The following is a 26,927-nucleotide window of genomic DNA, read 5'->3' on the forward strand; positions in this document are numbered from 1 at the left end:
AATAGATGCAAGATAGCCCAGTTTGCAGATGACACTGCCATATACTCTCACAGTAGAATGCGGAAAACAATCACTGAGTAGCTACAGATAGACCTAGATACACTGATGGAATACTTCAAGAAATGGAGATTCAAAATAAACACATCGAAAACAGTTGCAATCTACTTCGGAGGAACAACAGTAAAGAAAGAAAGAGCAGGAAACGTCAGAATAGATAACCAGACGATAGAATGAAAAAAGGAAGCAAAATATCTGGGAGTTATACTGGATGAAAGAATGAATTTTAACAAACAGATAGAAGAAAACAGAAAAAAGACAAGGTAATTGCACGGCAGATTGTACCCACTGCTCAACCCTAGAAGTAAACTTTCTTTAGAAAACAACCTGATGATAATAGAAATAGTGCTAATACCAAGCATTACGTATGCAGGAGTTACCTGGTACAATACGAAGGACAACAATAATGACCAGTTGCAAAGTACACTAAATTCAGTAATAAAAAAAGCAGTTGGCGATTCATGGTATATAACTAACCAACAAATCAGAGAAGAACTGAAAATTGAAACTATTGAAGAAATAGTAAATAAGCATAGAAAGAAGATAATAGAGACGTTGAAAGAGCACGAGAATAAGGAATTAAGAAAGATAATACAAATTGAAGTAAGAACGACCGATAAGAGGAAATACCTCTTTCAAAGAATTAGATAGAAGAAAAAAGTGACATGAAGTGGGGAGGAAAGCCTCCTGGCCAGACAAAAGCAGAAAATAGGTGAAAGGAAAGTAGAGGCGAAGGGAATATAAATTCCGGTCCTTATACAAAAAGAAGATCTGAGAGAGGTCAACATTCAGTTGCCTCGAAGGACGGAAGGTAACCACACCTACGAGAATACTCTTGTTGATGATACCTGGGAAGTAGGCAGATTGAGACCCCGGCGTAAAGTCAACGGTTCTTGAGAATGGCTCCAAAATCGGAGCCGAATCGTCGAACACGACAAAATATATATATATATATATATATATATATATATATATATATATATATATATATATATATATAGTCAATAGTATTTCCTTTATTTGGAAGTGTCAGGAATAAACAAGTTCATTAAAAACCTGACACTTCCAAATAAAGGAAATACTATTGACTATTGAAAAGCAGGTAATTACCATGATCAAAATATATATATATATATATATATATATATATATATATATATATATATATATATATATATATTTTGAACTTTGTGTGTTCCGGATTGGACCGCGTCTAATATTTTGTCGTGTTCGACGATTCGGCTCCGATTTTGGAGCCATTCTCAAGAACCGTTGACTTTACGCCGGGGTCTCAATCTGCCTACTTCCCAGGTATCATCAACAAGAGTATTCTCGTAGGTGTGGTTACCTTCCGTCCTTCGAGGCAACTGAATGTTGACCTCTCTCAGATCTTCTTTTTGTATAAGGACCGGAATTTATATTCCCTTCGCCTCTACTTTCCTTTCACCTATTTTCTGCTTTTGTCTGGCCAGGAGGCTTTCCTCCCCACTTCATGTCACTTTTTTCTTCTATCTAATTCTTTGAAAGAGGTATTTCCTCTTATCGGTCGTTCTTACTTCAATTTGTATTATCTTTCTTAATTCCTTATTCTCGTGCTCTTTCAACGTCTCTATTATCTTCTTTCTATATATATCTTCTATATATCTTCTATATATCTTCTTTATATATATATATATATATATATATATATATATATATATAAATATTCAAGATGGCGGAAAGTGTAGATGACGTGAATGATCAGTGCTCTGATATTAGTGCTGATTCTGAAGTGAAAAATACAAAAATTTACAAATTCTTCAAATGTTGTACAAAGAAAACATGCTCAACATTAATATGCAAAAATTGTGGTGGTGCATATCACGATTCTTGTGCGAGAAAACTAGTAAACAAAACAGGTCTGTCATTCCTGGACGCAACGTATGTGAAATGCTGTGAAATGGAGGAACTAATATATAATTCCAACGGAAGCCGAGAAAATGAAATAGAATCGAACCAATCAGTAAACATTCGACTCAAAGAAGAAAACATCAAAATGAGGTATGAAAAACAGATACTCCAAGCTGAAATAAATCACTTGAAATATTTATTGAATGAACAAAAAGAAAACAAAGAACGGCTTTTAAATGAAATGAATGATAAGAACCTAATTCTCAGAGAGAATAATAGATTTTTGATGGAAAGAATGACACAAATGCAGACTGAAATTCCAATAGTCAATATAAACAGCAGTCAAGAAAAAAATCGTCCTGCTATAAACATCGAAAAACGAGAAAATATTTCATTATCAAAAACTCCAATAATTTTGAAAGATGATAAGCCGGATAATCAGATGTCAAGTAACAGATTGAAGAATGTAACATACAGCAGCATAATGAGTACAACACCGATCCAACAGGTGTCTACATCCTCATTACAGGCATCTAGAAAAGATACATCAAATGACAGTCGACAATACAAAGATGCACGCTCAAATATAAACAAACAAGAAATAGTGGAAGACAAACCGGAAAGTCAGATACAAGAAAAGGAATTCAAAAAGGTTACATATAAAAAGAGGAGACCAAAAAAAAATTTAGGAACAGCTGAAATTAGTGAAGATGAAACTAAAAATGGGTTTTCTGGTGGAGAAAGAAAAGTCTGGCTCTATATATACAGAGTCAACAGAGTAACGACAGAAAAAGAAATAATTGATTATATAACTAACAAACCTGGATTTGACAAATATACAACTAATGTAGAAGAAATTCCAAGTGGTGAAGATCAATTGAAGAGGTTCCTTGTTACGGCCCCATTAATAAAAAAAGATATTATGTATCAACCAGAATTTTGGCCCAAAAATGTCGGTGTTAAACGATTCGACTTTGAAAAAAATAAGAAATTTTTGAGTGAAAGAAGCGGAAATTTTCAGAAAAGCATTCAAGAGTCCTAAGTTCGAGTACTAGGAATAAAAATGTAGTGGTGAAAAATAAAAACAGAGAAGAAGCTAATATTTGTGTTATTCATCAAAATGTGCAATCAATTGGCAACGTATTGGACAGAATTCAAAGTTTCATTCATGGAGAGGGAGAATGCGAATTCTTTATGGTAACCGAGCACTGGAAAACTGTGGAGCAGCTGAAAACCTTATCAATAAATAACTATGATCTAGCAGGACAATGGTGCAGGGGAGAAAACCAACATGGAGGAGCTGCAGTTTATGTTCGACGGGGAGTGAAGCATATACATAGAAGTGAGCTCAGTAAGTGTTCAGTACAAGGTGAGATGGAGTGTGCAGTGGTAGAATGTGAACTTCACAACAGGAAATACATACTGGTATCAATCTACAGACCATGTAATGGAAATAAGGAAATATTTTTTGATTTGCTTGAGGGTTTACTAATTGCCATAAATAAAGAAAACAAAATAATAATAATAGGGGGTGACTTTAACATTGAACTCAGAGAAGAAAACAGGTTCAGGACTGAATTGATCTCAATTTTTGACTCGTTTTCATTGGTGAAACATATCTCTGAGGATACTAGAGTAACTCATAACACAAACAGTTGTATTGATAACATATTTTCAAATTTAACAGAAACTGTAAATAGCTCCATAATTTTTAATCATATTTCTGATCATAGTGCGCAGAAAATATGTTTTAAGGTTGAAGTTGATAAGTATGTTAAATATAAACAAATGAGGTTATATTCAAATGAGGCTAGACAAGATTTTTTCAATGAGTTAGGTAACCAGAATTGGTTAAATGTTTTTAGTTTTGAAACTGATGATGTGAATGGACAGTGGAACTGTTTTTTCACAATATTTTCACACATTTTTGAAAAGTATTTTCCTAAAAAAAAAATTATAGTAAAAAATGAAAATTCAAAAGAAAAGTTTTATGATGATCCTAAAATTTCACAGTCCAAACATCGTTTAGATGTGCTATTTTGTTTGAGTAGCCACGATGTAAGATATAAAACTTTGTATAGAGATGAAAAAAGAAAATATGATGATATCTTAATTCAATCAAGGAAAGAATATTATAATAACAGAATACTGGCATCTGACAATAAGAATAAAAGCATGTGGAACATTTGTAAACAAATTCAAGGTAAAATATCTGATGGGATAGAATGTCGAATACATGGGACCCCAGAGTCTATTTCAAAAAAATATAATGAATTTTTAATAACCATAGTTCCAAACCTATTAAAACATTGTCATAAATCAAACTTCCATTGTGATGTTAAGACTGATACTTCGATGTACTTGAAACCCTTTCTCCCATCGGAAATTTCAGATTTATCAAATAAGTTGAAAAATAAATATAGTAGCGGTATTGATGAAATTCCGATAAACATTGTAAAACTTAGTATAGTTTATGTAAAAGAGGTTTTATGTTATATTATTAATAACTCTTTTAGATTTGGAATATTTCCTGATCAACTGAAAATGTCCATGATAGTGCCAGTTTTCAAGTCTGGAGATCCAGAAAAATTGGAAAATTATAGACCAATTAATCTCTCAAATAGTTTTTCTAAGATCTTTGAAATTGCAATGGCCACTCGTCTTATCAAGTACTTTAATGATTGTGACCTTTTCAGTCCCACTCAGCATGGATACTTAGGGGGTAGATCAGCTCAAACTGCGACTTTTCAGTTAACAACCAATATTTTGAAATTCTTGGAAGAAAATAAACTTGATGCAGGTCTATTTATAGATCTCTCAAAGGCATTTGACTGCATTAATAGAGACTATATGATCAAAAAATTAGAACAATATGGAATAGTGGGTAGTGCCCTGAGCTGGTTTGCCTCCTATTTGTCCAACAGGTGGCAGTGCGTTAAAATAACAAAATGTAATGAAACTCGCTTTTCTGAATGGCTAAGTAATGAATTTGGTGTTTTCCAGGGTAGCATCTTAGGGGTGATACTCTTCTTAATATACATAAATGACCTAAGTGATGTAACAAATGAAGTAGAAGATTCAGAAATTATAAATTTTGCAGATGACACTAATATTCTGGTGGCGGGACAGAACACTGAAAGCTTGAAGGAAAGGTGTAGTTCATTATATAGTTGTGTAGAGAATTGGTTTTCAAAAAATGGTCTGGTTATAAACACAAGTAAAACTAATGTCATTGTATTCAGAGCGAGCAATTCAAAAGAAAAACCTGCAGAAGTAAGTCTTAACAACCAAGTCAATAACTCTGTTGAGAATACTAAATTCTTAGGAATAATAATTCACGAATTTCTGAAGTGGAATACACATATTAATGATCTGTTAAGAAAATTGAATAGGATGATCTTTGCCTTTAGAGTGGTACACAAATATATAAATGAAAATGTAAAAAAAATTTTATATTATGCTAACTATGAATCTCTATTAAGATATGGTATAATATTTTGGGGTGTGAGTACATCTGTACAATCAGTATTCATAAGTCAGAAAAGAATACTTAGAATATTTTTGAATATGGGGTACCGGGATTCCTGCAGGGGCAAGTTCAGGTCATTGGGATTACTGACAGTTTATGGTCTATATCTGCATGAGTGCCTTCTCTACCTACACAAAAACAAAGTAGAATTTCTTAGAAATAACACTAATTTCACATACAATACGAGAACGGCCAATATAAATTATCCACAGCATAAGTTATCACTAACAGAAAAAAATCCATCCTATATGTGCATTAAAATCTTCAACAGTTTGCCAAATGATCTTAAAATAATACAAAATTATAGACTTTTCAAATCAAAAACCAAGACATTTTTAATAAATCTTGAACCGTATAATTTAGGGGATTATTTCATGTAGTTGTGAATTACTTAAGGACACTGTTTCATTTCATGTTTTTCCTAGTGTAAAATTTAATTTGAAATAAAGAATATATCTATCTATCTATCTATCTATCTATATATATATATATATATATATATATATATCTCAATAGTTATAAGTTAGATAAGGGGTGTGCGAAAATTGATAAGTGTTATAATGTCACTCTTCTTTATTTCATTTAGTCGACGTTTCGATCCCGATGGGGACCTTCTTCAGGACTCTACAATAGCAATAGAAAACAGTCAAAATAAGGCAATCACAAAACATGTAAAAATAGTACATACCGAAATACAGAGATGTAAAGATCTTATTTGAACACAAATCAATAGCTCTCAAGAAAGCAACTAACAAGAACATCAACAACTTCAGCTGTTAGTTGCTTTCTTGAGAGCTATTGATTTGTGTTCAAATAAGATCTTTACAACTCTGTATTTCGGTATGTACTATTTTTACATGTTTTGTGATTGCCTTATTTTGACTGTTTTCTATTGCTATTGTAGACTCCTGAAGAAGGTCCCCATCGGGATCGAAACGTCGACTAAATGAAATAAAGAAGAGTGACATTATAACTCTTATCAATTTTCCCACACCCCTTATCTAACTTATAACTATTGATGTATATTGGGAATTAAAATTGTTGATATATATATATATATATATATATATATATATATATATATATATATCAACAATTTCAATTCCCAATATACAACAATAGTAGTAAATTTGATAAGGGGTGTGGGAAAATTGATAAGTGTTATAATGTCACTCTTATTTATTCCATTTAGTCGACGTTTCGATCCCGATGGGGACCTTCTTCAGGACCCTACAATAGCAATAGAAAACAGTCAAAACATGATACATCACAAGCATGTAAAAGTATATAAAAATAATAATACAAATAGTACATACCGAAATACAGAGTTATAAAGATCTCATTTGAACACAAATCAATAGCTCTCAAGAAAGCAACGAACAAGAACATCAACAACCTCAGCGAAAAAAGATCTGATATTTTGTTAGCAAAGGAGTAGAAATCAATTTTAATCATGTAAACGAAGTGAACAGAATAATCAAATGAGAGGTTCTCAAAAATGTTGTCTACCAGACTTGCCACAAAATACACGCACATGACAAATGAAACATAGAGTAGCATTAAATCACATTGGTCCCAGTAATTCACTCTCACCGAACTCAGAACAAATGCGATTGTTAAAAGATGCCATGAACCAAACACCAATCTACTCTCACTAAACTGGTCTAGAACATAGGAATCAATCACGTGATCTTTACGACTGCAGAACTTGTGGAATGTGATTCATTCAATTCACTCCCACTAAACTGGTTATAATGAATCAAATAAGAATAGATGGAGCTAATATTGTTTACATCCCTTCTGTAATTCATCGAACCGGTTTCGCGTTTGATATGGTACATCTCTAAGAAACATCTTTTCTTTCCATTCATTTCACATTCAAGAATTTTGGTTGAATCATAATTCATTGGATGGTCTTTGTTCCGTTTATGGTCCGCTAGAGCACAAATCTTGTTTGGATTCTTGATGTCGCTTTTATGTTGAGCAATCCTTCTCTTCAAAAGCTGAGACGTCTGACCAATATACACCTCACTACATATTGAACAAGGAATACAATATACCACACCACTCATACTATCAACAGTCATCCTATCTTTCACTCGACTGTATAATCTGTCAATTTTAAAATAAGATTTCTGAATCAATCTAATTTTTGTGGTATTCAGGAGGTTAATTAATGCATTAGTCATACCATTTATTAGGGGAATAGATAAGTAAAAAATTGTATCTGCGTTCTCAGTGTCCACAGTGGTGGATGCGCCCCTCTCTCCATTCGTTGGCTGTCTCGAAGGAGTGGTATTATAAATTAATTTGGACAACAACCTTTTTGGGTATCCATTCTCTAGCATCAACTGTGACAATAACCTCAGATTCTGCTGCCTTAGACTTGGATGGGCAACATTTTCAATAAGATTCTTCAATCCTAGAATCATGTTCACATTTTGCCCATGCGGATGATTAGAAAAATAGTGTAAGTATCTCCCTGAACTTGTTGGTTTTCGGTACCAATCCAGAATCAGCCTATTTTCGGTGTTCGAATCACGCTTGTATCCAGGAATGGGACACCATTCGCTGTTTCTTCCTCCAACGTGAACTGTATGCTCTCATGTTCACTGTTGAACCTGTCTAGAATGAAAGCAACCTGATCTTTGGGTGCAGCACATATTAGATCATCAACATATTTCTTGATGAAAGGAATGTGAAAACGAATATTAGCAAGAATGCAGTCCAGAAGGAAATCCATTACTACTTCAGCAATAGAAGGACTAAAGTTGGAACCCATAGGGGAACCGAGCACCTGTTTGAAGAACCTACCATTAAAAAGGAAATAGTTCGAAGAAAACAGGAACTTAATGGCATAGATGAATTCTTCTTTTGGTAGACTAAGACTATATATATATATATATATATATATATATATATATATATATATATATATATATATATATATATATATATAGATATATATATATATATATATATATATATATATATATATATATATATATATATATTTTTTTTTTTTTTTTTAACCCTTCACACAGCAGTCTGTGGATTTAATGGCATAGATGAATTCTTCTTTTGGTAGACTAAGACTATATATATATATATATATATATATATATATATATATATATATATATATATATATATATATATATATATATATATATATATAGATATATATATATATATATATATATATATATATATATATATATATATATATATATATATATTTTTTTTTTTTTTTAACCCTTCACACAGCAGTCTGTGGATTTTGCAGAAACAACCGGACGCGAGCGTCAAGATTGTTTCTGTTTGCTATCAATTAGTGCGGATACACAACCTGACGTATTATATTGATTGTTCCCAAAATGACAGCCTTCTGCATCCATGTGATGGCATTCGGAGGTAACTTCAGCTGTCTCAAATGTTTGGTCGTGAACTCGTGGACCAGTCCGTTACAACTTATGATGAGAGGCATCACTTCAACTTTGTTGAGTCTCCACATATCTCTCATTTGTCGGGATAGCGCTTCGTACTTCTTTTTTTTCTCATCATACGACTTCTTCAGATTGCCATCCATAGGAACCGCAAAATCGACAATCACGACGGTTCTGTTTATCTTGTTCCACACCACAACATCCGGGCGGTTGTGTTCGACGGCTATATCTGTGCTGATTGTGATGTCCCAATAAACTTTAAAACTGTCGTTCTCCATTATTGGTTGTGGAGAGTACAAATGATGCGGTGTGAAACTCTGCAGCAGGCCGTACTGCTGACAGAGCAGCTGATGCACCACCTTGCCCATGTTGTCGTGGCGGGATAAATATTTTGTACCAGCTATTGTTGAGCATGCCGATGATATGTGCTGCACCGATTCTTCAGCATCATTGCATAGCCTACATTTGGTGTTCTCCACGGGGAGTTTCATCACATATTTGCTATAGGTACGAGTTGGTACGACTTGGTCTTGTATAGCGAGGAATGTAGCTTCTGACTGCGGGTACAGGTAGCCCTGTGTGAGGTAGGTGTGTGAGCCTGCCTGGTCGACCTCTTGCTGACTGAGGCTTGCGTGGAATCTTCCGTGAAGAGCTTTAGCCTTCCAGCTCTGTTCTAACCTCTCTATGTGATTTTGTATTACAGGTTCCCCGGCACTATCCTCTGGAGTAATGATGTTACGATCCCCATGCGTCATTATCCATTGCTGAACAGGTAAGTGTGTATTTCTGAAGTATGTGCTTAGATTTTGTTCTTCTTTCAGGCAGGCCTGTTCCATGTTGGTTAATCCTCGACCTCCTTGTTTTCGTGGTAAGTAGAGCCGCTCAATCGCTGAGTTAGGGTGGTGCATACCATACTCTGTCAGTGTTGTTCGAATACGTCTGTCTATTTGTTGGAGCTCTGTCTTGGTCCAGGTGAGTACTCCAGCTGTGTATAAGAATGAGGGTGTGGCGGCTTCTCATAAAAGCTCCACATAGCAACAATAAACACCGCAGTCGGTAGCCTAGAGGTAAGATTGTAGACACCCTCACCGAGATGCGACATCGTGCCGGGTTCGAGTCCCGGCGGCTCCCGATAATAATAAATTCCCCAAGCGTCTGTGACACGGCACACACAATTATACCAAAGTCACACTGATGAGTCCGGTGTGTGTGCCAGGGACGAAACGCATAAGTAGGTATACGTGAAATCCTACATTGGTGACCCCGACGTGATGGCGGGAAACTGCGGCGTTGGAGCGCAGAGGCGACTCACTGCCCCGCTCAACGTTACGGCTACTGGGGTGTCCATCGGACACTAGAGCCGATGGCACGCCGAGCCTCGTGCTTCCGTCGTCACAGCATGCAAGCCCGACGTGATGGGAATGGCCATCTTAACGATGTGTCCTGGAAAGCAGAAGGTCGATGCATAGCTCCCATTTATCTGCAATTTCCAACGAAACTCTAGACGCCCATTCCCATGACGTGCAGTACGTGCTCCTTGGTCTGCCGCGGTATGCCGGACGTGAATAGGCGGCATTCCCCGTCCGTACGATGCCGCGAGGTGCAGCTCTGATTAGGCGGCAATCACCCGGCTGCACCGATGACCTCGTAACACGCATAAGTTTCGTTCCTCCGTCACTGGGGAGGGAGTCATGTGGCGGCTTCTCATAAAGCTCCACATAGCAACTATATACACAGCATTCGGTAGCCTAGAGGTTAAGAGGTAGACTCACGCACCGAGATGCGACAAGGTCCCGGGTTCGAATCCCGGCGGCTCCCGATAATAATAAATTCCCCAAGCGTCTGTGACACGGCACACACAATTATACCAAAGTCACACTGATGAGTCCGGTGTGTGTGCCAGGGACGAAACGCATAAGTAGGCATATGTGAAATCCTACAAGGGTATGGCCCAGGTGTTCAGTGCCTCGATTATGTTCCTAGCTGAAAGTTGTGTTTTCAGGATCTTTCGTACTCGTTTCATCAGCTCGTTTTTGGTATCCTCTTTATTCTCTTTTTGTCTTATTTCATAAGTTTGCTGGATACCCAGATATTTATACCTCTGTTCCAATTTTAACTCTGCAATCTCCCTTCCATCCACCATCTCGATATTTCCTCCATTAGCCATTTTACCCCTTTTAACCTCGAAAATAGCACATTTGCCCAGCCCGAATGACATACCAATGTCTTCACTGAATCTCCTGACGAGTTCCAGTTCTCCCTCTAGGTGTTTTCGTCCTTTGGCGTATAGCTTTAAGTCATCCATGTAAAACAAGTGGCTCAGCTTCAGATCGTTATCGATGGAGTAGCTATAAGCAGTTCTATTGAGGATCTTACTCAGCATGTTCAGGGCTAGGCAGAACCATCGCGGGCTGAATCCATCCCCTTGGAAAATACCTCTTTTTATTCTCACCTCATTTATCTGATATTGGGTTGTTCTTCCAGTAACGCTTATTGTTGTTCTCCAGGAGGACATCAGTATACTGAGCAAGTTCACAATATCTTTGTTTATTTTATAAATCTCAAGAACCTGGAGAAGCCATGAATGAGGGACCGAATCGTAGGCTTTCCGGTAGTCAATCCAAGCCATAGATATGTTTTTCTTCTTTATTTTGGCCTGCTTGGTGATTGCTTTATCAATTATGAGGAGCTCTTTGCTTCCCCTGCCCTGCCTCTTACAACCATTCTGCTCCCAAGCCATAATATTGTTCCTTTTGAGATGAATTTCTATTTTGTGAGATATGATGGAAGTCAGAATTTTGTATACTGTTGGTAGGCATGTAATGGGTCGATAGTTTTCAGGGTTCGATGGGTCTCCTTTCTTATGAATCATGTAAGTGATTCCCTAGGTAAAATATGGGGGGATGATGCTTGGGTTTTCGAGTGCCCTCTGAATGAGCCGCGACAGTGTTCCGTGAGTTGACGGCAATGACCTCCACCAGTAATTATGGATTCCGTCAATCCCAGGTGATGACCAGTTTTTCATTCTTCTCACTGTTTCGCTTACATTCTCTTCCGTGACACACACTGTCTGCATTTCCGGCAACGTTCTTAGATTCTCCTTTTCGGCTCTGATCCAAGGAGCACTGTCGTTGTGTTTTGAACTTTGAGACCATACTTGGGACCAGTACCCTTGCATGCTGTCGGAAGATGGGGGTTCTGCTCCCTCCGCTGGTTCTCCCAGACTCCTGTAGAATTCTCTCTGGTTTTTCGAAAACATGTTATTTTGTCGATGTCTCAGGGTTCTTTTGTGATACCGCCGTAATCTATTCCCCATTGCCGCCACCTTCTGTTTGAGCTTCTCCGAGTGGGATTTTAGGCTTGTGCGGTAATTGGATGCAGTCTTTTTCAATTTAGCTTTTTTAGAGTAAGCCCGTGTTTTTTTCTCAAGTCTTTTGCTCGGTGTTTGTTCGCGAAGGTAAGCAGTTAGAGTTCCTATTTCTTTCCGCAATTCCTTTATTTTATCCTCGAGTCTTTTTTCCCATGGAGGTTTGTTGTTTTGCTTGTTACTAGGTCTTACAGTTTTTGGTGTTATCTGTTGAATTTTATTAGCCGTGATGGCTGCACAATAGACTACGTGACACAGTTGTTCCAGATCGACCGATGTCTCGATCATACTCTTCAGGGTGGCATCTATGGCTTGCATCATATTTTTTGTTTCAGGGTTGCCTTTCATTCTGCAGATTTTCGGTCTTGATCCCATTGCCGTCCCCTCCCAGTTGATGCTGGTTTCTTGGAGGATTGCGAGTATTCCATCGGATGCTTCATCCGCTTCGTTCATACTTGGAATCTGGTCATTTCTGTCGCTTTCACTGAATCTCAACTCCTGTGGTCTAATCGAACTCCTTCTCTGTAAGCTTCTTCTGATGGTGCGAGCATTAGCTGTGGGGGAGCGCTGTATTGCTTCTGCTTTGAGGGATTCAAGTTCATCCGGAGCAATCAGTTTTCGTACTTTGATATTTTTAATCTGCGCAATTAGATGTTTCCCGGTGAATAGTTTGTCAGGATGGTTTTCCGCCCATCTGCTAGCTAATTGGTCAGCGTACTTTTTCGTTTTCGTTTCTCCTTCTGTGACCTGATAGTAGGCATTGATGAGACCAATATTCATCTCCCTGGTCCAATGCTGCCTCACCCTGCTGCGGGTTTGGGCGGGATCCACGGATTGGTGTTCTATAGAACTACCTCTCACTGGACCCAAGCCGACTCCCTGGGTGTTCCTTCTACGGGTGCGTGGCCTTGTGGTACCTGTTCGCAGAGAGGCGCCACTCGATCCGCACTCATCTGCTAGGGACTGTGTCAACAAGCCTCCAGGCGCAATCCCAACACCGGAGGGATCATCCGAGGCTCTGTTTCGTCTATCGAAAGCAATCACTTTTTCACAGCGAAGAGGCTGCTAACCTTTTTCACTGGTTAACTCGGGCACGCGGGGACGTCACTCCCCGAAGGCTTTCGCCCCCCTGCGTATATATATATATATATATATATATATATATATATATATATTATATATATATATATATTTTTTTTTTTAATTATCACCTATAAGGGATATCTGACATTAACTGGATGATTCATCAAAGTTAACACCATGCTCAGAAACCTTGCAGAAACTTCCTAACAATTCGGGTTGTACTTAAGATGACCTGCTTCTGGGAGGTAGAGACAACATCAGGTTGCAGACACAATCGTTTTGTGTTCTCAGTTAAGTGCGCTTCCACCATTCCATTAGTTGATATTATTAATGGAAGAATACTAATTTTTTTCAGGTCATACATCTCCTTTAGCTGAAATGCCAGATCACCGTACTTCGTAATTTTCTCAGTGTATGCTCTTGTAATGTTGTCATCTGCCTGGATTGTGAACTCCAACAACATACACGTTTTTCTTTGATTGTCGAAAAGTGTGATGTCGGGTCTATTATGCATCACATTTCTGTCCGTTACTAATGCAGAGTCCCAGTAGAGTTTATATCTCGCATTTTCCATCAGAGTTTTCGGGGCATATAGATGGTTTGGGGTTTCATCCCGGAGCAAACCCAAATTCAGTGCTATCTTCTGATGGTAGATTCTTGCCATGGAATTATGTCTCTCAAGATACTCTCTTGGTGCCAAGATGGGACAGGAAGATGTTATATGTTGTATCGTCTCAGGAGCCCGGAGACATTTGCGACAGCGGTCGGAGGGAATGTCCAGCTTAGCGATGTGTTTCTGGTACATCCTGGTTGGCATTACCTGATCCTGTATTGCCAGGAGCCTACCTTCGGTTTCTGGATACAAGTATCCGGCTCTCAGGTAAGTCAATGACTCCACCCTATTAACTTCCTCTTTTTTCAGGCATCCAGGATATCTTCCATGTAATGCTTTAGCATTCCATTCTTCAATAAGCTGCTCCATTGATCGATCAGAACATTGAACGTCTGGTTCTGAGAGTCTTAGAGCCGACAGATGTTGGTCCGCTTCACGGATTGCCCGGAAAAATGGTGAGTTTCTTTCAAGGAAATACTTCCGTAATGATTTTATATTTTACTTGTGGACATCCTCCAAGCTGAGCAAGCCCCGGCCCCCTTGATGGCGTGGCAGGTACAGGCGGATCACCGATGAGTGGGGATGGTGTACTCCAGATTGTGTCAGTAGGGATCTTATCGCTCTATCCATTTCCTTCAGTTCCGTTGTCGACCAAGTCAAAATCCCAAATGAGTATGTTATTGTGGGCATTGCCCAGATATTAATGGCAGTAAAATGTGATCGAGCATTCAATTTCGACTTCAGAAGGATTGTTATTCTTTTGATCAATCTTTGCTTATAAATTTTCTTCATTTCCGATGTCTGAATATCCAAAGCTTGCTGGACTCCCAAATACTTGTATGAATCTCCTACGCCCAAAGATGGTATGACTGTCTGATTCATCAACGTCGTTGCAAGCCTTTCGTTTTGGATTTTTCCGCGTATCACGTCCAGGGTCGCACACTTTTCAATCCCAAAACTCATACCGATAGAGTCACTGAACTGCGAGACCATTTCTAGAAGTCTTCTCAGCTGATCAGAGTTGGCTCCATTTAATTTGAGATCATCTATATACAAACTATGATTAACTCGGATTTGTCTAGGCTTGTCAATGATGTATCCGTATTTTGTGTTCTTGAGTAGCATGCTCAGAGGATTGAGTGCCATACAGAACCAGACAGCACTGAGAGTATCGCCCTGAAAAACACCTCGATTTATCTCGATGTTGTTTGACTTTTTTATCTCATCTCCAACACGGACAGAGAGGGAGGTTCTCCAGGTACACATTAGGAAGTCCAAGAGATTGATGATTCCCTTATCGATGCCATGAATTTCGAGAACCCTTAGCAGCCAGGAGTGAGGTACCGAGTCAAACGCTTTGTGATAGTCTACCCACGCGACTGAGATATTCCTCAGTTTCTTACGTGCCTGTTTAGTGATTATGTAGTCAATAACCAGGAGCTCCTTGGAGCCTTTTGTTTTAATTCGCCCACCACCCTGTTCTGGAGCCATGAGATTGTTTGTTCGTAGGTGTTTGTTTACGTGTTTCGTGATAATAGCTGTCAATATTTTATACACTGTAGGGAGACATGTAATTGGGCGGTAATTTTGAGGGTTTGCAGGATCTCCACCCTTCGGAATTAAATATGTTTGGCCCTGAGTGAAGAAGTTTGGAATTAGGTTGGGATCTGATAAAGATCTTCCTAGTAGTATTGACAGAACTTCGTGAACATTGGTGAAGTGCTTCCACCAATAATTGTGCAGGTAGTCGCAACCTGGGGTTGCCCAGTTATTGGATCCTCTCAAGACGTCTGCAACATCAGATCCCGTGATGTAAATTTCATCCATTTTGACTACTGGGATTTTGGATGTAGCTTCTTGTATCCAAGGAATATTCTCGTCGTATGTGGTTTTCTTAGACCACACTTCATTCCAAAACTTTTCAGCTGACTTAAGTTGAAGTTGGCTACTTTTCCCAGTACTATTTTCCTCGAGGTCTCTGAAAAATTTCTTTTGATTTTGAAAAACCATCTTATTATTCTTGTGTCTTTTAACTCTTTCATTGTACCGGTGTATGCGACTGCCTAATGCTTTTATCTTTTGTTTCAGATGATCGCAGAGCACTGAGATTTTTTTTTAGGTAATTTGGGTCCTTCCGTTTGATCTTGAACTCGGAAGCCGTTTTTCTGGCAGCTTTGATGATCCTGCTTGATGGATTTGGTGATTTCAGGTAAGTATGGAGTTTTCCTATTTTCTTCCTCAATGAAACAATTTTTTCTTCTAGACGTCTCTTCCAAGGAGGAGGAGCAGCCAGTCTTCTAGCTTTGTGTTCACCTACTCTCTCCCCATGCATTTCACAGATTGTAGCAGCTCCGGCATACACAATATCCACCAGCCCAATGAGTGTGTCAACATTTTCCAGATGTCCAGAAAGCACTGAATTGAGACATTTAACCGTCTCCAAAACCTGTTTTGAGTGCTGCAGCCGTGGTATTTTCGGTCTACTCTCGGGATTTATACCCGAAAATTTCATGAGATTCTGAAGAAATTGTTGTTCAATCGTCTCAGTCTGTTCATTTCTCACGAAAAGCCCGCTGTGCCTTACTCTCAGCAGTGATCTACGACTATTATTTCCTTCTGCTTGAGAGCACTGTTCTTGTGGATAGCAGCTAACTCTGATGTTTTCCATTTCAGCACGAGATAGTTTTTCGCCCTTCAGCATCCATCTCACTCTATTTGACAATAACTGAGCATACGAAGGTCTGTTTGGACACATTTCTTCCCAGGTCTCAAGCAAGGCCTGTCTGTATTTTCTAGTGGACCGTTCAACCAGGTCTAGAGCAATATAGTGCGCACGCATCAAAATACAGTTTTCTTCACACGTCCAGCGTGTGCGCCGATCTCGTCTCCTACTCGTAACGGAGTGAGCATTTTGCTCACTCAAGTTTCCCGAGCTCACTCTTTGCAGAGTAACGTAGCTTGGCCTTGCGGTGCCGTCTCGGGGTGGTGCGCCGCTTGCTCCACATCCGTCCCCAACAGGTCGAACATCCAGACGGTTCCGAGGAGAGCCGACCTGAGGCTCTCCGCCGCCCTGTTTTCTATTACTTCTTGTAATGGGAGCTAATTGTTTCAAACTCACAGAGGGTGCTAACCTCAAGTGAGCTGTGTATATATATATATATATATATATATATATATATATATTTTTTTTTGCAATCACCTTTCCGGGATATATATATATATATATATATATATATATATATATATATATATATATATATATATATATATATATATATATATATATATATATATATATATATATATATATATATACAGGGTGTTTCCTAAACATGCGGCAAAAATTCAGGGGGTTGTTCCTTGGACTATTTTAAGCATGTTTTGTCCTTGGATGATTTTTGAAAAACCTCTTTGTTTCGAAGATACAGGGCGAACAACATTTTTCATATTTTTAAAATTAATAATAGTTTAAATAAAAATGCGTACCGCACTGTGTTTACTAAGTAGGTACAATTTATTTTTAAATTTGTTTAACAACATTCCAATTACTAAAAACGGCCAGTTTTTCGACTAAAAATTGATAAGTGCAGATGGTAAAGGAATACAGATTAAACACGGTTTTCATTTGAATTCGTTTTGTGATGTATTAGCAATTAACATTTTATCTTTGACTATTATGAATCGCTATAAGAGGTGGTCATTTTCAACAGTTCTTGTAGGTTGAGTTGAATTTTCATGTAATTTTTCATAATAAAATGTTATTATCTGAAATTTTGTTTCCCCTATACCTTCGAAACAAATAGGTTCTTCAAAAATCATCAAAGGACAAAATATTCTTAGAATAGTCCAAGGAACAACCCCCTGAATTTTTGCCGCATGTTTAGGAAACACCCTGTATATATATATTGGCGAAGTTGGCTTGTAGAAGAAACTTCTTGCTCCATTGCAGAACGACCGGTATTTTACCCAGACATATCGTCCAGAACATCAAATGTTTGACCAACCTCTTATCAGATGATGCCGAAAACAACAGAAAGGTTAGTCTTTTTAACAAAAAAATATCTACCAGAATTCTTAACATGGAGATTTCCTTCACCATAAAGAAAATCAACAATTTTTCTTCCACTTTGGAATACCTGAAAACTGAATTGTTGGTACTCGTTCCAACTAACATCCTTGAACGATTTTACATTTCACAGAACCGATCATACAAGAAAGTATTTTCCAACAACAAGAAGCTTCTTGAAAAGAAGTTCCTTGCACTAAAAAAACGAAAAATCCAGTCCATCCAAATCAGAGATGAATGGCTTTGCAATCTCACTACTACACAGATTCCCACAGAAGTTAAGGTTATCTTGAGTCTGGGACCTAAATTTGGTGTGGCTCCCCTTCCTGTTAAAGACATACCTATCAAGAATATTGTGGCAGATGTAGAGAACATAATCAACTTGGCTCCTATCACCAGGCAGAATATCTTGAGAGCTAAATGCACTAATGCTATTACCAACTTCGTGCACAATTCAAAGATGACACATAACTTTGAGCACTACCTTTTGACCAATGCTAGAAGATTTGTCAAGACACACGATGACTTGGTTATCACTCCTGCTGACAAAGGTAACATCACAGTAATACTTTCCACAGAACAGTATGAACAGAAAATGAACCAGCTTCTACAAGACTCGTCAGTTTACAAACAATTAAGGAGAGACCCTACCAATGAATTTCAATGTAAAAACAACAAAATTGTCAAACAACTGAAAGACAAAGGTTTTATTGATGCTTCCATGGCCAGAAAATTAACCACCTATAAAGCGATTCCACCAAGAATATATGGACTTCCTAAAGTACACAAAGCAGACATCCCATTGAGGCCCATCGTCTCCACAATTGGCTCAGCGTCAGTTGAACTCAGTCAATTTATGACACAGATTCTCACAGAAGCATTCTCAGATTTCCATGATTATACCATAGCTGACTCTTTCCAATTTGCTTCCAAAATTAATAACTTTATATTACCCCAAGGGTATAAACTCATTTCCTTAGATGCTGTCAGTTTATTCACAAATATTTCACTAGAGCTAGTTATACAAATTATCCAACAGGAATGGTCCAGAGTAAGTCAGGTCACAACCATAGATATATCACTTTTTCTAATAATCATAAAGTTTTTGTTTGAGTCCAGCTATTTCGTTTTCAAGGGTTCCTTCATTTCACAAATCTTTGGCTGTGCAATGGGGAGTAAAATCAGTCCCATTTTGGCTAATATAGTCATGTCAGTGCTTTTGAAATATTGCATTCCTCTACTGCCCTTCCAGGTGCCGATTACCTATCAATATGTTGATGACCTTCTCCTTGCTATTCCCGAAGACAGGACTGCTACGACTTTGGCAGTTTTCAATAACTACGACCCACACATTAAGTTTACTGCAGAAGAAGAAACTGAAAATGGTGTCCCATTCCTTGACACCAAAGCTATCAGGTGTGCAGGTAACATTGTAAAATTGGATTGGTACCAAAAACCGACCTCTTCAGGTCGCTATATACATTATAGTTCCAACCATTCTTGGGCTATGAAAACTAACTTAATTAAAGGTATGTTTCGTAGAATTAAGAAAATCTGCCATCCAGACTTTCTTCATAACAGTGAAGAAAAGTTGCTTAAGATCTTTGAGAACAATGGTTACCCTAAGATGTTTTTGAACAGATGTCTGCATTCTCTAACTTCTGACCAAGTCGACGAGGTCCCACAAATAAGAACATCGACATTAGTCGAACCTGCCACACATGACAAATATGTAAGCCTGCCCCTCATTCCACCATTAACAGGTAAATTGACCAAAATTCTAAAAGAAATTGAGAACATAAAAATTGCGAAGTACAATCCTTTAGTAGTAGGCGTTCTTTTCAGCCAAACTAAAGATAGGATCCACACCATGTCTAGATCTGACGTGGTTTATCGCATTCCATGTGAGAACTGTGAGTCTGTGTATGTTGGACAGACATCACAATGTTTGAAAAGACGTATCTCAATACATAAGAGTGACGCCAGATTACGACCTGATAGATGTGCATTAGCTAGCCATTCGTCCTCTCTAGACCACCATTTTAAGTTTGATGAAGTTGAAATATTATGTACCAATTCTAACTATAATAAAAGAAGTTTCCTTGAAATGTGTTTTATAAATGAAAATGAAAATAATATAAATAAGAAGACTGACTTGAAGAATTTAAGTGTGTAATGAACTGGCCTGTTCTTGGGTGTTAATGTTTAAATAGGAACTTATTAGAAGAGCGGCTTTCTAATAGTTCCAGCCAGTATAGTTATGTTGAAATTAACTCAATTTCTCTTTTACGAAAGAACCTTTCGTGCGTCCGGCTTATGCACTAGGATAAGTCTTATTTTTGATCTTTTTCTAGGAGGTGTTTCACTGAATGAGACCAAGTATTATTGGATAACAAAGTTTAATAATATTGAAATAATTCATGAGAAAAAAATACAATCAATAAAATTTGCACATCACTAGCCTATGACAAAAAAAATAAGAAAAAATTATAACCTTCGACAATCTTGGACTATTTTGGTAAATTTTTTTATGAGGAGACAAATCATCAACCAATATATATAAAATTAAATTAAATGTCCTTACCCTGGATATCACAATCACTGTTCAAATAAATCTTTCAACAAATTCCCTATCTGTAACTTTCCTGAAAACCGTTCCCGCAAACCGACTTGAACTTTATTCAACTTAGAATCGAACTTCACTCCGAAACCAAATTCCCCTTTTGGTCCCACCTTCCAACCGAACCCCGAACTTTTACTCTCTACCCTCGAACTTCTAACTTTTACTCTCTACCCTCGAGCTTCTAACTGACTACCGAATTGAAAACTGTTGTTTTTATCGTTGAATAATCGTCACCCTCCTTCTACCAAATTTTTCTAAGCGTCTATCTTTTTTTTTCTTTCGCCCAATCAGAGTGATTGTCCTTATGTACCTAGATTATTGGTTCCACCCCATGTTATGTACTATTGACATGGGGTTGTTCCGTTGGTACCGCCTAAATTGGAAACCATTTTGTTGGACGCGGGTGGTCCCCTCCGAATAGAACAGATTTTTATGTTCGGAGTTTTGGGCGATTTAAACCTCCCTAGAGTTTTTTTTTTACGACTACATTTTTATTGCCTTTGACATCCTGTACTAATCGTGTGAAATTGGAACCTACTTGTTGTATCGTGGGATATCAACAGTGCCAACTACCCTGGGGTGTTTATCTTAAGCCAGGATGAAGGATTTAATGCCTAATAAAATGTGAGGGGTGACAACGACTTCGTTTGCGTTCACTCTACTGGGATAGAACCGGGAATTTGTTGAATATCCTTTCAATGAGCCCGTACTCATTGTGAATTATTATTCACATTCATTACATTACTTTCCCCTTTGAAAAAGTTTTGACATCGGTTGTCATAACTTTTCCCTTACTACCATCAATAATCCAAAATTTATCATCCCTCGAACACATGCATATATCCAATAAGTGTATACCTATAATAATGCAATAGCAATCAAGCATTCTCCAACATATATAAAAAAAAGGTGAATCAACATATCTGAAATTTATCCCTCAAAAAAAAATCTCTTATCACTAAGGTGGTATGTTCTTTTCCCTTACTACATATCGAATTCAAAAATCTTCAACAACAAAATCAAAAATCTACAACCTAAAATTAAAGACAAGATTTATCGATCATTCTTGTAAAATTCTTTCCTTGATCACTTCACTGTGTCGAACATGGAGTTGTGTGAGTTCACTGTCGGAATTTTACTACATTTTCTCGGCGCATACTGATGTCGTCACGCCAGCTCCAAGTGTTTTCTCCAGGACCCAAACTTTGCTTCAGGAATAACCTCCAAGGATAGGTAAGGGACATAGTGTCACTTGTCCTTAATGTAACGCAATAATTCGTGAAATTCGCACCATCATTACAAATATTGTCTGTATTTCGCGATTCACTTCTTGAGCGTAAGACTTGTAGTCTGCTCCTTCATACATTAGGGTGTAGTTAAAGTACGATGAAATGTTGTTCTAGTTCGATGGTTTTGCTCGGTGTCAATCTTGACGATTGTCTTGGCATCTTGATGTCTTCTTCAGTATTCGTCGTGTATATATTGGTCGGATTTGTACGAAGTTACGGTTTGTGTAAACTTCTTCTGCATCCTCAGTTTTTCGCTGACTTTCTTCTCTTCATCTCACTAATGAACAACTGAACAACTTCTTCCATAGCCTCTAACTTAACCCTTTCGCCTGGTTCCTCAACACAACTGTCTATACTTCTCAGGTGTTTAACTCAAACTGTAGTTCATTGTCGCTTGGACACATCGAAAAATGACGTTAATTAATTGTAATCTTCCGCACATATACTATTCGCGGTAGACACACACCTTTGGGAGGAAGGTTATTCCCTTAACTACGATTTGGTCCTTCTTCAAGACGGTTGATTTCTTCTTCCTCGAACTCCCTATATAAATTACAACAGGGCACAAGAAACCTCTCAACAAGGTTCGTTGAAATATACAATAATCAAATTAAAATGAAATACACAAAACATTACACATCCAATAGAACATTCCACCCATTGCTACTAAACAATAAAACATTGTGCTCACTTTTGAACTGCAGGCGAGGGATGTCCTTCAGCGATCACAATGTTTTTTTTTTTCCTTTTTCCAAGAAAAATGGTAAATCTTTAATATCAATTGAATTCTTCAAAATATCCGAAACCCAGAAGGGGTACCTTAATCAGGTTGTCGCTCTCTGAGTCAGCGAGTCCCTGGAATCTACGAAAAGGCAGGAACCGATTCACATCTCCTGAAGGTCATATCTATCTCTAAGATTTTCCCCACGTTACCCATCGCGAAGTTATCCTATCTTACTCTATCAAACTAAATTAATCCTAACTTAAACTTAACCCAAAAAAAACTACAATAAAACGAAAAAATTCTCACGGTATCTGAGGCTGTCTTTCGCCGTTAGTAGTAGCCCCATCGATCTGGTGGGCGTCTTACTCTATTTGAACATCGTCGAACAGGAATTTCAACTACTTCTACCGATTCTTCTTCGCTTTCCCCCTGATCCTCATACTGGTTTGTCCAAGTGGGGATCAAAAACGGGGGGAATTTTTCTATTTCTTTCCGTTCTTCATCTGAATCCGTATCTAGGTCCGTATATCCCGATCCCACGCGTTTTTCTAGTTTTTCCTTCATTTCATTACCTCGTGCAGTGTACGTTTTCAATCTATTTACATGAACAACTTGTTCCTCTCTTCCTCCGCATTTTCTTACTCTACACGTCACGGGACCAATTATTTCGGTTAACCTATACGGCCCACCCCAGTTTTTCAATGACTTGTAAGACAACCCCTTTTTCGTGCTCATTTTCCTCAAATAAACTAAATCTCCCACATTGAACTGAGGGTCTACTACATTTTTATTAAACCTTATAACCCGTGCGGATTTTGCAACCCCTGTATTTTCGTACATTCGGTCGTAAACTTCACTTTTCAATGTTTCACCGAATAAGTTGTTGGTTTCCGAATTGCCCTTCAATTCTGCCGGTATTAATGCTTCCGAACAAACCGGAATGACAACCCCTGTTTCTGAAGTGATATCATTTTTCCGCTTTTTCTTTGCCTTCACGACTGAATCAACTGGCCCGAGCTCAAAGTCTCTCAACTTTTCATATTTCCTCACTTTTCTGAAAGTCGATCCCTGTTTCTCGAAATCCGTTATATTCTCCTGTGTAATACCGCAAACCCTTACTTCTCTCATTTTCGAATTTTCGAGGTCTCTATACTGCGTCTCCACCTCAAGTTCCCTAACCTCATTTGATTTTGTCAAAATATCGTCATTTATTTTTTCGGCCGCTTGCGCGCTCCTCTTCTCAATGCGAGGTTCACTCTCCTGGATTTCCGTTATTTCATTTTTCGGTATTTCTTCCGACTTATTTTGATCAAGGTAAACTCTCCTGATATTTCCGATCTTTAACTCTTTATTCCCTTGACAATGATGATTATTATGATATTGGGTTTCTCTCCAATTTTTCGTTGGACATTCTCTCGACCAGTGTCCTGTCCGTTTGCAGGAAAAACATACTACCTGATTTATTCGTTCCGATCTCCCAAAAGTCCGACATTCCCTCGCGAAATGGCCCGGTTTGCCACAAGAATAACAGCCTTTTTCGACGTTTTGTTGAACGTTCCTCCAATTTGCCCAAGTACTTCTACATTCCTTTGCCGAATGACCTACTTCTCCGCAAAATTGACATATTACTCCGAAATTAACTGTCGATATATTTCTTGTAGATAATCTTCCTTGCAACATTTTATGAGACGTTTCTTGCAATCTTACAAGTTCCTCCGCTTTTTCCAAATCTAAATTTTCTTCGCGTAATAAAAACATACCGACTTCCCTCATAACGTCTTTACGTAAGCCAATTTTGAATTGATTCAAAATGAAGTCCCTATTTTTCTTTCTTATACCCGATTCCTCATCCTTCGTTGCTCCGGCCAAATCTTCACTTAACAGTTCCGTCCCTATAGTTCGCAATCTAGTGCAAAAAGATGACACGTCTTCGTCCTGTCTCTGAAAACAATTATTCAAATTCCATTGATTTTCCCAAGGCAACCTAACTGAAGTGAATTTCTGAAGAAATCTAACTTTCAATTCCGCATATGATAAAAAATTCAACGTGATATCGGATTTAAAAAAATTATACGCGTCCCCTACGAGTTTCAATTTAAGCAGTGTCAACGTCTCATTTTCACTCCACCCGTCTAATTTTGACCTAAGCTCAAATATTTCGAAATATCTGGTTGAGTCCTTGCCTGAAAAATCATCTAAAGTTGTTGCGATCATTCCTAAAGGGTATCTAAATGGAATTTGCGATAAACTACTTGTATTCGCCGTAGAGTTAGTGCTAACCGTCGGGAACATTGTAAGTGTTTTCTGAGCTAACCTGTATAAACAAACAAAATTATTTTCTTAGTACAAAATTTCTAGTAGAATAATAAGGAATAAAATTTCTACTCAAATTTTCTCATAAAAAAAATTATATCAATGCATACAACAAATTCATGTACACCGATCTCGTAATCCTCTTACTGCTCCTCGCCAAACAATATTTCCTTAAATAAATCTGAACTATTAATCACTTGGGAATCAAATTTCCCCTGGAAATAAATCTGTATTATTAATTAACTCAAAAAAAAATACCAAACGTGAGTCCTCAGAGTTTTTTTCAGAAAAAGATCAAAATAGATCGCACCGCTGTCACCATTGTAATGAACTGGCCTGTTCTTGGGTGTTAATGTTTAAATAGGAACTTATTAGAAGAGCGGCTTTCTAATAGTTCCAGCCAGTATAGTTATGTTGAAATTAACTCAATTTCTCTTTTACGAAAGAACCTTTCGTGCGTCCGGCTTATGCACTAGGATAAGTCTTATTTTTGATCTTTTTCTAGGAGGTGTTTCACTGAATGAGACCAAGTATTATTGGATAACAAAGTTTAATAATATTGAAATAATTCATGAGAAAAAAATACAATCAATAAAATTTGCACATCACTAGCCTATGACAAAAAAAATAAGAAAAAATTATAACCTTCGACAATCTTGGACTATTTTGGTAAATTTTTTTATGAGGAGACAAATCATCAACCAATATATATAAAATTAAATTAAATGTCCTTACCCTGGATATCACAATCACTGTTCAAATAAATCTTTCAACAAATTCCCTATCTGTAACTTTCCTGAAAACCGTTCCCGCAAACCGACTTGAACTTTATTCAACTTAGAATCGAACTTCACTCCGAAACCAAATTCCCCTTTTGGTCCCACCTTCCAACCGAACCCCGAACTTTTACTCTCTACCCTCGAACTTCTAACTTTTACTCTCTACCCTCGAGCTTCTAACTGACTACCGAATTGAAAACTGTTGTTTTTATCGTTGAATAATCGTCACCCTCCTTCTACCAAATTTTTCTAAGCGTCTATCTTTTTTTTTCTTTCGCCCAATCAGAGTGATTGTCCTTATGTACCTAGATTATTGGTTCCACCCCATGTTATGTACTATTGACATGGGGTTGTTCCGTTGGTACCGCCTAAATTGGAAACCATTTTGTTGGACGCGGGTGGTCCCCTCCGAATAGAACAGATTTTTATGTTCGGAGTTTTGGGCGATTTAAACCTCCCTAGAGTTTTTTTTTTACGACTACATTTTTATTGCCTTTGACATCCTGTACTAATCGTGTGAAATTGGAACCTACTTGTTGTATCGTGGGATATCAACAGTGCCAACTACCCTGGGGTGTTTATCTTAAGCCAGGATGAAGGATTTAATGCCTAATAAAATGTGAGGGGTGACAACGACTTCGTTTGCGTTCACTCTACTGGGATAGAACCGGGAATTTGTTGAATATCCTTTCAATGAGCCCGTACTCATTGTGAATTATTATTCACATTCATTACAAGTGTTGTATATAGTTATTTGTTATCCTTAGATCGTAGGCCATCTAGACAAACATGACTTTATGTCACTTTGTGAATTGTTGTTTTCTCTATGTTCCCCTGTTCTGTGAGTTTTAACCTTTAAAATTGACATATGCATTACGGCAACGTTTCTGATATTTCTACGATTATTGTATTTTTATTGAATTTTATGAGTAGAAGACCTATTATAGCTGCACTTATCATCTTAAATAACACTGTCCAGTCAGATGTAAGCATAGATTGCTGTTTTTACAACTTTGTAATTTGTGTAATTTTTTTAGCATCCTGAAGAAGAACCGCATATTGGTTCGAAATATAGATGAATAGACTATAGACTGTTGATCTTTTCTAAATTGCCTAGATACCCAACCACACCTCCTTACTTTATTCGG

The 26,927-nt window shown here is 37.7% G+C and overlaps 2 protein-coding genes across 3 annotated transcripts in view; one reads left to right on the top strand and one right to left on the bottom strand.

Moving 5' to 3' along the window:
* Positions 1-26,927, bottom strand: part of LOC123676855 — a 264,151-nt gene that overhangs the window by 48,953 nt on the left and 188,271 nt on the right. The gene's annotated exons all lie outside the window — the stretch shown is intronic.
* Positions 18,037-20,140, top strand: LOC123676852. 2 transcript variants are annotated; one of them, XM_045613108.1, is made up of 2 exons: positions 18,037-19,814; positions 19,897-20,140. In XM_045613108.1, the coding sequence occupies exons 1-2, from the start codon at positions 18,065-18,067 to the stop codon at positions 20,001-20,003; spliced, it is 1,857 nt and encodes a 618-aa protein (XP_045469064.1). In that variant the 5' UTR covers positions 18,037-18,064; the 3' UTR covers positions 20,004-20,140. The 2 variants fall into 2 exon arrangements, with proteins under 2 accessions (XP_045469064.1, XP_045469065.1); XM_045613109.1 differs by lacking the exon at positions 19,897-20,140 and having other exon boundaries at positions 18,037-19,467; positions 19,581-19,675.

The sequence above is a fragment of the Harmonia axyridis genome, chromosome 3 (genome assembly GCF_914767665.1).
Source record: "Harmonia axyridis chromosome 3, icHarAxyr1.1, whole genome shotgun sequence".
Taxonomy (NCBI): domain Eukaryota; kingdom Metazoa; phylum Arthropoda; class Insecta; order Coleoptera; family Coccinellidae; genus Harmonia; species Harmonia axyridis.